General features: G+C 38.9%; 1 protein-coding gene across 1 annotated transcript; it reads right to left on the bottom strand.

Annotated features, from left to right (window-relative positions):
- Positions 1-1,712: 1,712 nt before the first annotated feature.
- LOC149932851 (neuropeptide CCHamide-1 receptor-like) lies at positions 1,713-2,401 on the bottom strand. Its single transcript, XM_090157459.1, has 2 exons — positions 2,341-2,401; positions 1,713-2,273 (listed from the first exon to the last, which is right to left on the bottom strand). Exons 1-2 carry the CDS (start codon positions 2,368-2,370, stop codon positions 1,953-1,955), a joined length of 351 nt encoding a protein of 116 aa, XP_090013585.1. The 5' UTR covers positions 2,371-2,401; the 3' UTR covers positions 1,713-1,952.
- Between the last annotated feature and the right edge of the window lie 15,868 nt (positions 2,402-18,269).

Here is an 18,269-nt window from a genome sequence, read left to right on the forward strand (position 1 = left end):
AGTGGAAAACAAGCTTAACGCAGTCCCCATTGACGCACACAATGTCGTGAGATGAGTGTTTGGTGCATTACGTCAGGTACATGACGCCGTCGAATTTAGCGGTGGAGTGCGTGTCAGGTTTATCGTGTCACGATTATGGCCCGTGCCATCTTGTTTTGGTTAAGAATGAAAGGTCTCTTTTCGCATTTATCGAATCATTTCAGGCACCAAATGTGTTTATGATTGAATCAACCCGGTATATAGCGGAAAAAGATTTCACCGTTTTCGTTTATTATTTGTTAACCGAAATTTTGGAAATATTAATCAAATGTTCCGCAAAAATGTTGGCTCCTAGGATTTTGCCTTTAGCTCTTGGCACTGGTGATGTTCGGAGAGCCAACGAGGCGTGAAATATATACGGCTAATAGTCGTTTTGAGCTGACTTCGGGGTATTAGCTTAATTATGCAAATATTAATTAAGAAAAATGGGTTCTCGGCGTTCGTCAAGTTTGACAAGTTTATAAGTGAAAATCCATAAAAGTTCCGATTCCTAACTCGAAACGCTCATTTTTAGTTTACAGGCGGAATCTCCTCCACTCCGTCTATACGCGCCCCGAATGAGATCTCCTCTTCCTTAATTAAGCGAAAGTAAACAAAATGATACTAATTTTCTTCTTCAGTGAGCCCGTTAATATTTATATATAAACTATGGTGTAAACACTGGCTAAAATTCTAAATTAAATTTCGTGCGTAAGAGCCTCTGGGATATTATTTTTTTTTGGCGAAATTGAGTATACGACCCGCGGTAAGTTGAAAGCATTGTCTTGTTTATGTACTCTGTCTTTACTCCTTCACTTACGTTTGAAACCTTTCTGTCAATGCCATTGATGTTTTATATAATAATAATAATGATAATCGTAATTCTTCATTGCAACGTGTCAAAGACTCTGTTCCGCGTAGGTGTATTGTGGCTAGCCTCGCCTACACTAGCTATAGATAATAACAGTGCAGTGATAATAACAATGTTGGTAAAGGGTCACCATTTAATATAACAGCTTTTTCTACGTAATAATTACAGTCTGTCCTTCTGCTCAAAGCCGACTCAATTTGTTTGAGATTTTTGTTTGCTCGTGGTCTTAATCTAACGTTTAAAATACAGGCCTATTCACACAAACCAATATTTGTTGGGAGTTAGCAAAATACGTTGCCCCATTAATATATTTAGCGCGTTAATTCTTTGAATAAATACCAATACTTATAAATTAAAATTAATAAAGGTTGGTAAGATTTATATTTCCACTGCATTCTATTCATTCAAAAAGAATTTCTCGGAAATTAATGAATTTAAATATTTGAAGCTAGGTGTCGGTCATAAAAACGTCCACCAGTCAAAATTTTAATAAACGAAAGAATTTGCGTATCCGGATTTATTGTGGAAATATTTTCTTCCTTAGCAAGGAGCAACTCGATTTGCGATAAAATGTTTTCAAATGGTGGCTTTCACAAAATTCAGCGGGAAACTGGTTAAGTGACAACGTACCTTTATTGTGATTACATTGAGCAATCTCTCAAATAACGAAGCTCATTTGACTTGACATTTAGAAGAATAATACGAAATAATTAGTACAAAATACACCGTAGCTGCTCTACTGTGCAAAAATTTATCTATTTAGTCTTCTCTTTAACGTCTTAAGAACGTATATTTTTCACGCAAACGATCGTTCGGCCCGGACTTGATCCTCCTTGTCTTCCGAGTTCGAGGCCACCCTTAAGAAAATCACCAAATTTCATTTATCCATTATCCGCAGCTCGTGTCATCTTGTCAAAACAAATTTGGATTTACGTCGGGATGTATGAGTAACAGCGGGTATACGCGTTATACGAGAACACTGAAAAACTATCTCTTCTCGCGAATGAGGGAAATTTAGAGGAATTAATTTTGCGCTCTTTAACGCGGTGGCTTTTTCGCGCGTTTACGACTTAAGGGAAACGCTCCTTAGGGTTCCCACGTACTGGAAAGTGGTTGGGGAAGAACTATTGGTGTTAGTGTTAAGTTGTTGTCCGCCGTACCTTCTTCGTCCTCGGCTGAAACAGAGGCAGAGCAAGTAACGCTTGTAGAAGGTCTGAAAGACTTCGCTGATGAAGTATAGAGCCACCGGGTTAATGCAGCTACTGACGAAGGTCAGAGTGTATCCCAGAATCTTGAGCGTGTGCCAAAACTCGTTGTAGAGCTCGCTCGAATTTGGATTCAAATAAAACCACAGCAGAAACACGTGATTTGGAAAAAGGCAAACCTGCGGGATGAAATTTTAAGGAAAAATAGCCTTGAGAACGAAATTAAAACAATTTGATATATCTTACCATAAATAGTATGACCAATATTAAGACCATCGTTGCCACTTTCGAACGAGATCTTTTCTGTCTTGCGTGGTTGTTGAACTCTTCGGCCAGCACGTTTCTATAAAAGTGGACAAATTGAGTGAGCTTTTGTATTATGAATGGTCATTTATGGGCCGAGTTTTTATTTAAGACAAAATAATCTACGTTTCTGTATTTTAGGCAAAAAAAACTAAACAATATTTTAAATCCTTTACAAGCTTCTAGTTTTAACTGTATTAAAGCGATTACCAAAGCCTTATCGTGTCTGTAATTGGTGCGTAGGCTTTTATAGTGGTTAGCGGTCGCCGAGGTATAGGATAACGCCCTAATTCTAACTATTATCACAATTCAATTAAGCCACTATAGCTTAAAATCCAGTTTAAGTCGATTTGAACTCTAGTTGGGATCATAGAAACTGAGATAAACTCGCCATGACAACTGATCTCAAATTCTCAAGTGATAGTCTGAACGCCACTTTAGGATTCGAAATGTCATGATGCTAGTGGCGGGATAAAATTTTGTCATATTTCCGACAGTATAAGTAGCCTTTTGTACAGTAAGTATCTTTGCACAAACAAAAAGTTAAATTACGTTGTGTAGATTTTACCCTCTTGTTTTATACATTCATTAAATTGTTGGGAGATGTAGTAGCCATCCACCCGAAAATATCCATATTTTGGTAAACTGCGCAAACGGATGTATTTTCGGATTTAAGTGGGAAGACTACAGTGGCCATTGTCTACTTTCGCGCTATTTCAAGCTGAACTCTTGTAATTTTGTATTTTAACTTATAAAATTAATATTTAAGTGTAGAACAGCCTCTTATTTAGTGCTTAAAATAATTTTGACAATTTTAAATTTAAAAATAATTAAGTTATTACGTTTTAATACGGACCCCCGGAGCTAAACAAGTTAGGCAAGCGCCCAAACTACCCTTTAGTTAGGACCTTATATCTCGTTAACTATTAATATTAGAATTATCAAAATTATTTTAAGCACTAGAGGAAGGTTCAGCTTAATAAGAAAAAGATAATTCAATTATGTAATTGTTAAAACAGATACGTTCAGCTTGAACGAAAAAGAGGCTTCTACTGTATTCTTCCCCCTTAATAGAGCTAAAAAGATAACTGTTGTGACTATTATCTTATGTTAGATGGTTCTTGATATTGACTCGCTTTCACTGCTTATAGAGAATTTCGATTTACGTAGGGAGATACGTATAGTAAAATCATTAGGATCTTGACTGATCTTTCCATACAAACACTTAAAATAATAAAACGCGGAAAACTTTAAGGATATTTGGCAACGAATTGTTTCGTTAACTTTTAAAAATTCTATTTTTATTATAAATTTATCAATTGTTGTAGTCATGCTTCTTTTTACAGGCCTAAGGAATCATAGTCCTATCTAGCGAAACCCTCCGTTGTGCCAACTAGGAGCAACAAACACAACACCCCACACAAGGAGAACACAGCCCGTCAAAAGTCGTGGAATTTCTTGTGTACATTTTTCATTGGCTAGACGCTTTAGCGCCTGCTGCCGTTGGAAGGGGAAAATTCGGAAATTGTCTTCCCCCCGCCCGTAAAACGTTCAGCGTAAAGGCTCGTGACGCTCGTCCAATGAAATTCGTACACAACCCTTCGTTAGCGTGTTTAAAGGCTAGCTGCGTTCTCCTTGTGTTTGTTGCTCCTAGGTGCCAAGAGGTTCCATCTTCTGCGTTGTAATCTCAAGTCTTACCATAGCTTCCTCTATATCTAAAAATACGTGTCAAGGGCCGTAATTCTTTAAATTGAGCTTTTCTCGTTTTCCGTTGAAAGGGTTTCTTCTTTTTAAGGTCAAATTATTTTTGTGGTTTCGACTTCACGACCCCAACCCTTCTCATTACAGGGAGAGAAGCCGTCAAGTGAAAGATGTTATCTTTTAGAAGATGCCGACCATAGGGATCATACATTTCGTTTATCGGAGTGACGTAGACCACTTTGTTTCTCAACTGACGATAGTAACCTTGAACATTCTAGAAAGTTTCAGTGGCTGTATGTGGTATTTAATTGGCCGATGCCCATTATAAACAGCCAATACTTTTAAAAAGATATAGTGACCAAGATTCTGGGGTCACGTGGTCGTCGTTTTAAAAACCCGGTGTCAGGCTGGAGGAAGAGGAGAGAACGATAGAAGACACGACTGAGAGGTCCTAGCAACTTCTGAAGGTCGTGCCATACGGAATCTCATAGTCCGAAGTAGTCATAAGAGTTTGTAGTATCACGTGTTATTCTTCTTGTGCACGCCGGGGACCCAATTAGCACGGTGATGTATCCGTATATTACTATATTGTGTACTTTGCATCTAGTTATGGCGTAGAGCCGTAGACAACGTGAAAAATAATCTATATTAGTTAGCATCTTCTCCCATTTAAAATGTAGTGAATGAATGAATGAATGAATGGTTTTATTGATTCTGCTTAACTAAGCGCCTTTTTACATCAAGGTGGCTCCGCTGATGAGAGCACGACCAGCAAATTAAATTACAACAAATATTTTATATTACATAAATATAAATATATAAGTAAAAATAAAATTCTTGCCACAAATTTTAAAATTGTTTCATTCGATCTTTCTTGTTTTCTCGTTCAAAATTCTTTGCTTCTGCCAATGCCATTTCGTTAATAAATGTTTGAGTAGTGGAGGGTTCCAATAGATGCCAGTGAAGCCAAGATGATCTTCCAAGTAAGATCTTCTCGAAGGCGTCTATTGCCGGACATTCCAGAAGCTCTGGTAATAAACTTTCCATTTACTGAAACGCATTGCAGGCACCTAGGCAAACAGCCAAATAGCTTCCCACATCGTTTTCCAGTTAGCAATGCGCCTGTTCGTGCTTTAAAGAGAAGTCCACTGGATAAACTTACGTCATAGAACTCCTCTGCGCTTGGCTTGGGCTTGCTTTTGTATATTTTGAGATACCTGTTTGCTTCCACCTTATTTTTCCACTTCAGTTCCGCGTGTATGTCGACGTCTCCATCAACGTAGCTACTCCACTGAGCTTTGGACGACACTTTAGCTCTTAGCGAGTCGGTACCATATGCATGGTCCAGAATAGTTGTTCTACTTTTAAAACCTACTCATATTTTGGGCAACGACCTATACTTTTTTGGCTAACCGAATGGGAGGGAGCCATTAATTTAAGAAATAAATGGACCGTGAAGAGCGTATGATGAAGAAGATAGACGCTACTGATAGTACAGGTAAAAGAGGCCCGAAAAGGGCTCTCCATCGGCAAAATTTGGCCCAACTTGCAATGTGGCCTAAAAATTCCATTGTGGTGTCTACTTTGAGGATCTGATGAGTCCGCAGCAATGCGGGGTGGACAACATAGTTTTCAACGAATTAGATCGTGTTTGGTGTTGTTCCCAATGGTACGTCTAAACCTTGCTTTCAGGACTACCGCAATGTACCCGTCTTACGTAACAAGTAAGTGCTGAAGCGAATTTGCGATCCGGAGTTTGAGGTGTAAGTGCCAATTTTAGAACTTTTTGAAAAAAGCACCAATTATGTTCCGCACATATTTCGTTATAACTCGGAAACGATTCATCACACAGACTTGCGGTTGGTCACATTCAATTCGGCACTAAACAGTACGTAATATTCGAAATTATGGTCGGTGATACAACGTTCCAATATTTAGTGAAATTTCTAAAAAACCACGTTTTTGAGTGTACTTTTGCTTACATTCGACTCGGCGTTAAAACATACTACAGAAACGATACCCAACTCGACCCGATGTCTAAATTTAAAATTTGGGATTTTTTTGCATATTAGAGAAAAAACCACGTAATTCAGTACAAATTCGGTCATAACTCAGAAATGGTTCTTCCTACAGACCTGTAGTTGGTCGCATTCGACTCAGCGTGAAACCTACCATCGGAAATAACACCAAATGCAAATTTCGGGGCAACGGCACACTCATGCCCCTTTGCCCCCCCCCTCCCAAAAACTATGTTGTCCACCCCGCATCGTTGCGGACTCATCGGATCCTTACTATGAGAGCAATACGGAACAGAGGATGAGAGCATTTGAGAAGAACGTTTTGAATTTCTATGATGGTTTGCGTATGCAGATAACTGAGATAAGTAAACCAGAATTTCAACCCTCGGATCCTAAAGTTGTGTGTGAGCGAGTGAAAAACGAGGTCAAATCAGAGATAATCGAATTTAATAAACGCTCGGAGAGAAAAGCTAATGTAGTTTTTAACTTAACCGAAGATGTGCCGGCAGAAAACTTGGTTACACAAAGTCAAGGTTGCAGACGTACACTGTTAAAAATAAAGGTTTTAACCATTAACATAGCCAGATTAGGCTGGTTTTCGCTCGGGGGAAATAGCCGAATGAGCGTCCCTGAAGTCGTTGAACGAAGGGAGTTGATCACGTAAAGTATCATTTAATACTTTCAGTTATTGATATACACATACCAAAAATTCTGTAGTGCCGATATTTGGGTTATCATAGTTTGACGCCTTAATCAATATCGCCTATATTTAAAATCTGTTATAAAATTTTTAAAGACTTAACCTTAGTTAAATATTCCTGGTTATTGGAATTTCTTCGCATTACGTTATTTTAAAGAAAATATTAAAATAAAGAAATAACGAAAAAAACTTGTCTAGGTTAACGGTAATAGCTAGTGTAGGGAGCTGTTGGCTCGATCGCGTGGCATGCAGGGCTTGCCACCACCCTCCTACGCATTGTAACCCGGCCGCCTGAATTAAAGGCTTCAAAAGTCGCATGATGACTTAGGCCTAAGGTGGTGCCTTGGGTATTAGCCTAGCTGATTATTATTATACTAGTCTCGAAATTGGTCCATATAATTCTTTTCTCCGTTTAAGGGAATTACATGGGTATTCAAAAGTACTAAATGTTAGAACATCACTTTTTTATACCTTTACCACCAGGACTGGAAAAGGTTTATTATAATAGGGCTCGTTCCCTTTCAATACCCCAAAAGGTATTGTATTCAACATGAAAGAGTAAAATGGGTCTAAAATAATTGATTAGACTCTTTTTAGTAACCAAATGGTTTGAAATAAATTAAAAGTCCAATTTTGGTCGATTTATAAACCTTTATTTTTAACAGTGTATCGACGAGGTATGCAATCATGCAAAGAAGTAGGAGCTCAAAGCCGAAACGAATTGGAAGGGCCTCCAATATATGTTGCGAGAGACCTTACACCGTTAGAAAGACAGGAAGACAAGGCTCTTCGTCAAGAATTAAAGAAGAAAGATAAGGAGGAGACTGTGAATCCGAGGAAAGCAAGTGATTCGAAAGGAGAAAGTGCGAGGTGAAAGCGCTGTCACCAGCCGTAGCGACACTGAGATAGGGGACCGTCGAAAGGTAGTCCCTTTAGAAGAAGAAACAGTCATTAAAGTGAGAAGGCGACGACCGGGAAGAGAGTTCCAAGAAAGGAAGGTGAAGAAAATGGGTGATTTCGGCGAAAAAACTTTAAAATTTGGATTTTAGAATATGTCTGGTGGAACGGGAAAGAGAAAATGGGAGGGAACTTTTGGACATAATAATCTCTCAAAATTATGATTTCCTTGCGGTTTCTGAGACACATTTAATAGAGGATGAATTGACTTATGTGCTGAGTAGCTTGAAATGGTTGAGTTTGAATACAGATAGTGCCGCGAAAAAAGACGGTGGTATTGGTGTATTGTCTAAATCGAACGATCTAGTCCTAAAAAAAATGACACGAACATATGTGGGTTGAATTTAAAGACAATCCGGAAATAGCTTATAGAATCGTATACGGTGGACTGGAATAGGAATATTTACGAATGTCTTACACCGGACATTCAAGAGTTAAAAGCTGAAGCCGTGAAGAAGAAGGTGTATATACTGGGAGATATGAATGGACATTTTGTTGAATTTGTTGGAAAAAACGACGCAAATGGTCATATGTTAAAGGAGTTTAGTTCTCTCATCTGGTCATTGAAAATTAAATGGACGTTTGTGATGGAAAAACCACGTGACAGAAGAAGGGTTTAGGTTCGAATATTGACTATCTATTAGTAAGGGAAGACCTCGTACCTATAGCACGACTTGTTTCGCTTTGCTAAGATCCTCGAATTCCTTGATTACGAAAAGCGCCAAAGTAGCTTCCTCTAATAGCACGCGTTTCTTTTGGGATTTTTCCGATTTGGAGAAGATGGATAACTATACCCAGGAAATTTAAAGATGGGCATCGTCGTCAGGAGACGAGTGCTCCTACACGAGTTTGTTGACGCAATGAAATCATTGATGAAGCAAACGTAGCCACAACAGTCAAGACAAATGCCTGGAAAGTTGGTGGGATGGTGAAGGGAAGATGGTGGTCACCCAGCGAAAGTTAGCGTGTAGAGCACTCCGAAAAGCGTTTGTTCAGAAACAGGATAGAGCGAAATGGGACGTTTACGCGAAGGCTAAACTTGGCTATAAAATCTTGATTGATAAGAAGATACGGTAATGGTCCAATTGCGCGGTTTTCCATTTGCGCAGTTTCCCATTGGTGCGTTTTTCTTTTGCGCATTTTTTAGTAGCGCAGTTTTAAACTTGCGCAGATATTTTCCATTTGAGCGGTTTTCCGTTTGCGAGGTTTTCTCATTTGCGCGGCTCCTCATGACTTAAATAATATATATTAGAAGTTTTTTCCTTGGAAAAGGGTATTTCGTGTCGTTGTTTTTGTCATAACTTGTATAGCATCCAACTGAACTGCTAGTGTATGTTTTATGCTCGGTCGTACTGTAAATTCTAATAATTTTCATGTTTTTCTACGGTTAAATATTGTTCGTTGAACTATTCTCTAGGGTGTATATATTTAGTCGAACAACAAATCGTAGTTTCCAGGCCTTTCGGCTAAGATGTAAATGTAGTATTTGCTACGCTGTTAATAAGTTTCTCGGTTCGAAGGAATATATGTAGCTTGTAACTGTTGCATTAGACCTAATTCAGCTGTATTTTGGACAGGTTAAGCTTATATTCAGGTCGAAAAAGCAATCTAAGCGGGACCAGGGATAAAAATTAGCGCTTACTTAAATTGGAATTACGTATTTCTCAAGGGACAAGAATATTACGGTGGGGAAAGTGCGTTGTGTGAGGAAATCAATACTCTAAGTTGAAATAGCTTAAACCGACCCCAATATTAGTAAATTCGTCATGAGAATGGAAACTTGCGATAATGGGGGAAAACTGCGCAAATGATAAAACTGCGGAAAGGGGAAAATTTGCGCAAATGGTAAACTGCGCAAATGCACAACCGCGCAAATAGGAAAAGCGCCAATGATAAAGTGCGCAAACGGAAACCGCGCAAAAGGGAATTGCGCATTCGGACCCAAATCGAAGATATTGCTACTAGTCCTTTAAATAAAAGATCATTCATAGCCGATTATAGAGTTTGTGCTGCTGCGACTGTACATATAACCGGTTTGTCTATGGTTTATCTTTAATTTTCTGTGCATAGGTCTGGCAGCATTTTTCAACAAGGGGGGGGGCAAGCACGTAGATATAGAAAGTCTAAGGGGGGGGGACGGGTTATAACACAACCAGATGAAATCGCGAGCGTAGCGAGCGCGAAATTTTTCGTTAGCAATAACGCATATTTAAAGTACTGGCTAGACTCGGGACGACTGACAATGACATTTCCGCACGTGTATCAAACGAAGTTTTTTAATACATTTGCGAGAAAATGATAATAAAACAAAGAACAAAATTGACATTGTTTTGCAAAATTTAATTTCGTAAGAAAGGAATTGAGTCCTAAGGGGGGGGGTTTGAATCCCCTAAACCCCCCCCCCCTTATATACGTCCTTGGGGGGGGGGGGGGCAAGACAGTCAGAGAGGGGTTTATTTAACCGCCTATTAATAAAAAGATAGAGAAGGATATAATGGCGGCTGGAAATGCTAACGGAAATAAATTTTTGAAATATTTGAAGAGGTGTATTAAAGATAAAAGTGGCTCGCTGTTATCGAAGAGGAGAGATATTCAAGAATATGTCCGTGATCTCGAATATGATCTACTGTCGACCTCATCGTCGCTTAGCCTATCGATCGGCACCGAAATTGCTCAAAGCGAAACTTCTGTTGATATAGCGCTAGATTGTTTCTTAATAATGGAGCTGAAATCGTTTTACGAACCTTACATTCGGGTAAAGCAGTGGGCACTGGCGGAATTTACGCGGAATGTCTCAAATCACTGGGTCCTGTGGCCAGACGCTGCTTTTTGCGCTTACTAAACAGAGCGTACTATTTAGATTGGACCGGAACGAGAGTTACGCATATTTATAAGGGCAAAGACAAAACAGACGACGAACTGAATTCGTATAGACCAACTTATCCGTACTAACCCAGCTAATAGAAATTACTCAACACCAAAAATAGACTTCTACCTGGGGTTTCTTGATATTGACAAAGCGTACGATAGCGTGAACAGAAATCGCTTATGGAAGAGCCTCGAGGCCAAGGTGTTACATCGAGCAGTGTACAAATGATTAAAAGTCTGCATAATATTTGCACATACACGTATACTCTCAACGATGTGTCAAAGCAACCAGTAGACAGTAGAGTCGGACTGCCCATGGTCTCCATTGTGGTTTTTCTGGAGGACCTCACATTCAAGTTGTCACCTCTAGGATTGGGCTCTTGCAGTGGCGTAGTGAGGTTATTTGACGCCCAGGGCCAAACTCCCAAATTTGCGCCCCCCACCTACGCCGGCCCCAATTTCCGCCATAAAATTCCTTGTTTTTAAACGAAACCTAATCATTATCAATAACAAAATTAATATTAATAATTTCAAGTTTCCAATATCCGCTTTAATACTTTAGGCGCCTCTTTGGCGCCCCCCTGGCCGTCGGCGCCCAGGGCGTATGCCCCCCCTCACTACGCCTCTGGGCTCTTGTATTCCAAAGTAGATATGGGAAACCCAGTGAAGAATGAAGTCACCAACATACCTTGTTTAACGAACGCTGGTGATATTGTTCTGTTGGAAAATACAGGAGGTGATTTGCAGCTTCTTTCGGACGAACGTACGAATTTCGCTGAGAATGTAATGCCACTCCTTAAATTGCGACTTTACCTTCAACAGAGTAAAATGGAAATTGTAGAATCGTACAAGTACTTAGGAATTGAGTTCTCCTCTGGGAAGAACTATCTTGAAAAGTTGGAAACCTCGTTGATAGCGATAAGAAATAAGCTTCAATGGATGGTTCGGAACTTGGCAGAAAAATCTTACAACTCGTATTTAGTTGCAAGAACGCTATGGAAGACGGTTGCAGTTAACCTACGCCAATGAAGACTTAGACGTTCCACATAAAGTCACGGACAATCTTGATTGTAATTGTATTTGTAACTCATTTGTTCTTGGGGGTTGATTTTATTATTATTTGTCGGCGTCCATTGATTGGCTTTATGCGGTTGGTGGGGTTGGTAGGGTTGGTAGGGTTGGTAGGGTTGGTAGGGTTGGTTGATTATTTGTATTGTCGGAAAGTTTTTAGTATTATTGTGGTTTTTGAATTAATTGCGTAATTACGATAAGTTAATTAATTTGTAGGTGCTATTTATAGTATTGGGATATTTGATTGTGGTTTCATAGCGCAATATTATCATTCTAATAAATGTGACCCTTCCGAGTGTTGATTTCCATTCCTTTAACCCTTATTTATAAAGCAGCGCTTGGCACAACGAATCCGATATTTTCAACATAATAACAATAATTAACTTTAATTCCCCATTAACAGCATTTCATAACATATGGTAGTAGTGGTAGAAACATGTCAACGGTGACTACCTTAGGTTACTATTTATTAGTTGTTTGTAAATCATACTCTATGCAGTAGATATACAATACTTTTTGCATAGGTAATTTTTATAAAGGAATTTGCTTTAGAATACCTTTTATCTAGTTATACTTTTTAGAACATATCCAGATCTTAACATTCGAGGTATTTTATTGATTAGAATAATTTTAAATTACTTAATCTGCAGATTTTTTTCAGAACGAACTATAGAATACTTTAAAAGCTATAAATCTCTATACACTTTTTGAAATAACAGATCGAAGAACGAAATCTAAGGCAAATTTGGTTGTGTTAGCTAATTAGTTTTCAAATCGAAGCTTAATTTCAGGTGCTAAAATAAGGATTTTTTAGAACTGCCCAAAAAAATAACTTTGTACAAACTAAACCCCCAAAACATAATTTCAATGAGCTATAAAAACAGTTGGAATTGAGAATTTGTAGCAGATAAATATTTTAAAAAAATTCTGAAAGAAAAAAGGGTTGTAAATAAGTAACTTAGTTCAGAAAAATTGGCTGAGTTTGTCGAGATGTACCGGAAAGACCCGTCGGCCGCGACATCTCCCATCAGGTAATCAGGTATTTTAAATTTGTCATACTTTTTTGCGATAAATTCACGATAAATAGCACTACCCAAATTTAATTTTAGAACTGCAAATCCGAGTTTTAGAACTGCCTAAAACTGCCGGAACTGCCCACTATTTTAGGCCCTGCTTAATTTATAGGAAAATCAGAAAAGAAGACTCAGTGAACGTGAAAATATTTCACAATTAAAGAAAGCCAGTATCAAAATTGTTCCAGCGACAGTTAACTGGGATTTCATACTGAAATAATAAGCTATTGTAAGCCACGGTTGGTGTGAAATGCTAAGAAAACTGGCAGTTAACACAAACATTTGAAAACCTTTTCAGCACCTTTCGGATGATTCACACTAGCTGGAGAAAATATGGCCAAAGACAGCAGAACTAATTGATGGTTGACGCAACCTACTTGTAAACTCGGCGAGATCAAAGCGGTTTTAATCAATAAGTTTTACAACTCGTGTTTGACTACACTTTGAGAGAAGTCTGTGTGTACCAATAACTAGTTAGTGCTGTTAATTACCAACTGCCATAGTACTGCGTGAAATACACGTCCTGGAAAGGGCGCCAATCCGGTTTATCTTTCCCACCAATGCAATATTCATTACCAAACTAAGCAATATTGGGAGTAAATCAATGGCAATTTTTATAACTATAAAGCTTGTTTTCCACTAGCGCGAGTCATAATGTTAATTTCTTTACGCGCGTAGAAACGTTTGAACGTTTCAAAGCTGAGAAACGCGTCGTTGCGCGCGCCAGTGGAAAACAAGATTAAGTCAGAAAAAAACATGTTTGTGTTTTTAAAGCTACTACTATGTGGTGTTATTCGAATAGCCACGGGTTGTACGCGTCCATGCACTGCGGTGTTTCTTTCCATGTGTTCTGGACTATGCTTCTTCAGTTTAGAATCCTTATCTCAAAAAGGATATTACAGCGTTGGAGTGAATCCAACGATTTCACCAGTTTTTATCAAAAGTCTCCTCGACGAAATTTACGTGTTCATATTCCGTATGGAAAACGCCAAGAAACTCTGGATTTTTGGCAGCTACCTGTTCGAAGAGATCTTTGTGACATAACAGCAACGCTCTTGAAATTCGTCAAGTGAACGATATTCCACCTAGGCGATCGTATGACTTTCAATACAATACAGTCTTGCCCTACTATACGTACTAACTAAAGTTCGCTATATGATTAGCTTTAGAAAAATCATTTTTCTTCAGATGTGCCCCAACATGGATCAAATTGGCCGCTGACTATGCTGACATCAGGGAGAATGTCACACAATACTCACTTCTTTCTAATTAGCTTTTTCAAAATTCTTAATTCTTAGCGTAATTTAATTTGTATAATTTTATATATATAATTTATTTCATAACTGTTTGTATTGTCTTGGTAGCCACCATGTATAGGCTATGCCTTAGTGTTTGCCACCAGGTTTTTGCCAAATAAATATTATGGTTATTATTATTACCATTACAAAAGCTTACTACGGCCGGAATTTGGAAAACGTTTTCCCGTCATTAGCACCATGGGTAGAGGCCATTGTTTGTATCTAATTTTGTCATATCTTTCTACTTTCTGTTATACAGGTCAGGTGTGCCAAATGGGTGGTCTTTAGAAGAAAGGAACGATATCAACCTTAAAACCTCGGCCTTCCAAAGGTGTATCTCGAAAATATAGTGAAAGCTTATAAAAAAATAAAATAAATTAAACGATCTACCAAATGTCGATATTATAATTAAAAAAATTGTGCAACCCTGATATTCGCGACCGAAAACTATTGCTACGCCTCCTTTGGTTCGGCATTGAAACCTGGGGTACGTTCAGAATCAGTCAACGGAAAAAACCCGATGGATTTGATATTTTCCACCGATAAGCTTTTTCGTCATAATGACGTCGTAAGTTGCTGAAAGCTTTTATTCAGTCATTGGTGTTTTTTAAAATAGCGTAGCATTAATAGTAGTTTTACGTCAGTAATGACGTCAGTCATCGGAGTAGCTAGCGCCGTTACGCCATCTAGACTCGTTTCGTTCGCGAATAGATGTTTCGCAACTTCCTAGTAGGTGGTTTTCTAAGATATACATGTATGATAAAAATTAAAAAATATTTGGTTTCGGATGACGTTTGAGGGTTTAAAATAAGAGAACCCAATGATACTGCGGCCTTCGAGGGCGCATTTATGGTGGTTCTACCACCCAGAAATGAATAAGTGAGTTTCAATAATAATCAGCTAGGCTAATACCCAAGGCACCACCTTAGGCGACTTTTAAAGTCATTAATTCAGGTGGCCGGGTTACAATGCGTAGGGGGGTGGTGGCCAACTTTGCATGCCACGCCAGCCAACAGCTCCCTAAACTAACTACTACCGTTAACCTCAACAAGTAATAATATACAAGTTTAATATCTGACACATGCGCAGTATAGACGAAAAAGCAGACAAGCACGGTACTTTGACATCATACCTCAGCGTGACCTCGGTGACCTATGAAGTCAGCTTAGGCTTCCCTTTGTTGTGACAAGTATCATCATAATAGGTTTTTTTAAACCCGATATTGAAACTCGCTTAATAAGGTAGGAGAAGCAAATTTTAAAATTTATTTTTCACAACCTTTTAGATCAAAAAGGGGGTGCACAGCTTACACAAAACCCTCTCCGCAAAGACTTTTAAATATACCATTTTAATAATTTTGTGGATAGTGTAAATATTTCAATTATAATATACAGTATACTAGAAATTGAACCTAAAACATACTAAACCACAGCAAGAAATTCGAAACTCCGCTGAACTTATTTAAGAGTCCAACAAAGTAACTGAACGTGAAAAACTCAATCATTTCTTGTTTTGTTTGTCTTACGGCTTCGTTTAAGCTTTGAGGCGCATCAAAGAATACCGAAAGGAGGTCAGAAAAATCCAGGGGGTGGGGAGCCGTCGCCCCTATTTTCCAGAGTCCCTTTTTAGTTCCACATCGATATATATATATTGGTACTATTGCTATGACTGAAATGTTGTAGTAGTAGTAATAGTAGTCCCGTGCCGCGACAGAATTAGAGATGGCGCTAGCGCCGGGATAATGTATATTTTTTTTATTAACTAGACTTAACAGGTTTCGATCCCTAGCTTCTCCGAGAGTGAGACGGAGAGTTTACGCTCGCGACCAAAGATAAATTATATCTGCTGGTCCCCCTCTTATCTCCGTTGGTTTCTCAATTGATGGGCTTGCGCAAAACTGCTATTGAGGGTAGAGTTGCCAGACGTACGAAAACTATTGTTCCTGTCGATAATATTGAACCGATTTTTCGGCCGTACAATGTTTTGGAAATTAATTATATTCTGCGACTCTATCATAGCCGGACACGTCGCAGTGGCGTAGGAACGGGGTGGTACAGGGATATAATGTACCCCCCTTAAAATTGTAAAGGGCGCTAATTTTTGGGCCCTTGATTTTTCAGCGACCACTGAGGCGTAAAAATATGAACGATACGTCCATTAATGGGGCATGGAAAACTCTCAGAGGCCTGATACCCGTAAATTTGGGCCCTTAATTTCTCGGCAACTGCTTAGTCCACAAATATAAACGATACGTCCTTTAATGGGGCATGAAAAAGTCTCAGAGGAGGGAGCTTCCTTCATTCCCCGAAAATGTTTTTCAGCTTTTGACTTTTTTGCAAGAATACAAAACAAAATACAAGTAAAAAAGCATAAACGACTTTTTTCACCCTAGATATAATGAAAACTTCGAAATTAATGACAAATTAGAAGCAAAAATGTTTTCTATAATAGGTTGATACTGTTCGCTTGTTCTGGGATTTCGGGGTACGGTAAGACGTCATTCTATGCCAATTCCTTGGTTATGCTGCGGAATAGTTCGAGTGGAGCTAAAACCATTTTAGCAAAATGGCTGTCTTTGGCCATTAGACTAGGTAAACGGACGATTTTAACAGTTTACTCTCTTTACTCCTGCTTTTGAGGAAGAGTAAAAAGGGTTGCCCCAATAGTCTGAACTTAGAAGTGTATAGTAATTATAATAATCAGCTAGGCTAATACCCAAGGCACCACCTTAGGCCTAAGTCATCGAGCGACTTTTAAAGCCATTAATTCAGGTGGCCGGGTTACATGCCGGGTGGTGGCAAGCCCTTCACGCCACGCGAGCCAACAGCTTCCTCCACTAACTATTACCTTTAACCTCAACAAGTTTTTATGGAAGGGGAAACCGAAGAGCTTGGGGGAAAACCCCTTAAACCAGTGGGGAGAGAACTTGCAAACTCAACGCGGAAGGAGTTGTTCCGAGTTTTCACCCAGTGCTACAAGCTCGGATCGAACCCGGCTCTTCTTGCTGCGAGGTGAAAGTGATAACCACTCCGCCACTCCACTATCAGAACAACCGAATAGTTTAATATAGCGTAAAAAGTGTACATCTTTTGTTCCAGAACAAGCGAAAAGTATATCCATCTTACGTGTGGTTAAGGTGGTCTGGTATAGTTTTAATATTTAAATAGACAACGAAAAGCGAATAACAGACAACATAAACACTTCTTCCAAGCCTAAAGGCTAGTTTACACTAGGGCAAAAACGCCACAACGGTGACAGTCGACGCAAATATATTGCACTAGGCCTAACGGGAAATTTTCGCGTCGACGTTCACCGTCGTGGCGTTTTTGCCCTAGTGTAAACCAGCCTTATCAGAAGACGACGGAGCGGACGACGCTATGACGTAGGGGAAGTGAGTCTTCGCAAGATAGGAGGAAATAAATTCTCACTCGCTGTCTTTCTGAATCGATCTATTCCCTTTTAGTTACAAGAGAAAAGAGCTTGTTTGTTTAGCGCGATGACTTGCTTAGCCGCTCGTGAAGGATCCCTCCGGATGACGTGAGAGAGCCTTAGCCGTGGTCAGGGGTCACGAACCCAAACGCTGTTGGGGGGGAGGGTCAAAAACTAATTTACAAACCATCGATCGCTACGAGATGCACTATCGCCATCTCGTACCGAGAAAACTAGTCATCACTTTTCGGCTTTCCGTTGCTATATGCAACGCGTTTTGAAATTTTAAATGTTTAGGCTTAGTTTCTCCTTTAGATTTGACAGTCGCCAGCCAGATTTCCCGCACGGTACTGATGAGTTCCAAATAGAACGAAACCGGTCTACCGTTGGAATTTCTGGCTATTTTATTTAATTTTAATTTAGTTTATTACTCGAAGATCTATTTGATCCGAGTTTCGCGTTTTTTGCTCGAAGACCTATTGGGTACGAGTTAGTAGTAAGTTTTTTAATTTCTTCAAATTTGTTTAGGATTTAGCTATATTATCCCTTTTAATTATGGACTAATCTACTTTTTCGCGTATTTTATCACTTGTAAAGGGTGATAAACGTTTGGCCATCCAAATTGAATGAAACACTCAGTTTAGGAGGAAAAATGGAAACCGTTGTACAATACTAGAAACTTAACACGTAAAATGAACAAAAAATAATCATATAAAATAATATTGTGAAACGTTAAACTTTATCTTTCAGATATGTT

The sequence above is a fragment of the Leiobunum rupestre genome, chromosome 8, assembly GCF_980474605.1.
Source record: "Leiobunum rupestre chromosome 8, qqLeiRupe1.1.hap1, whole genome shotgun sequence".
Lineage (NCBI taxonomy): Eukaryota > Metazoa > Arthropoda > Arachnida > Opiliones > Sclerosomatidae > Leiobunum > Leiobunum rupestre.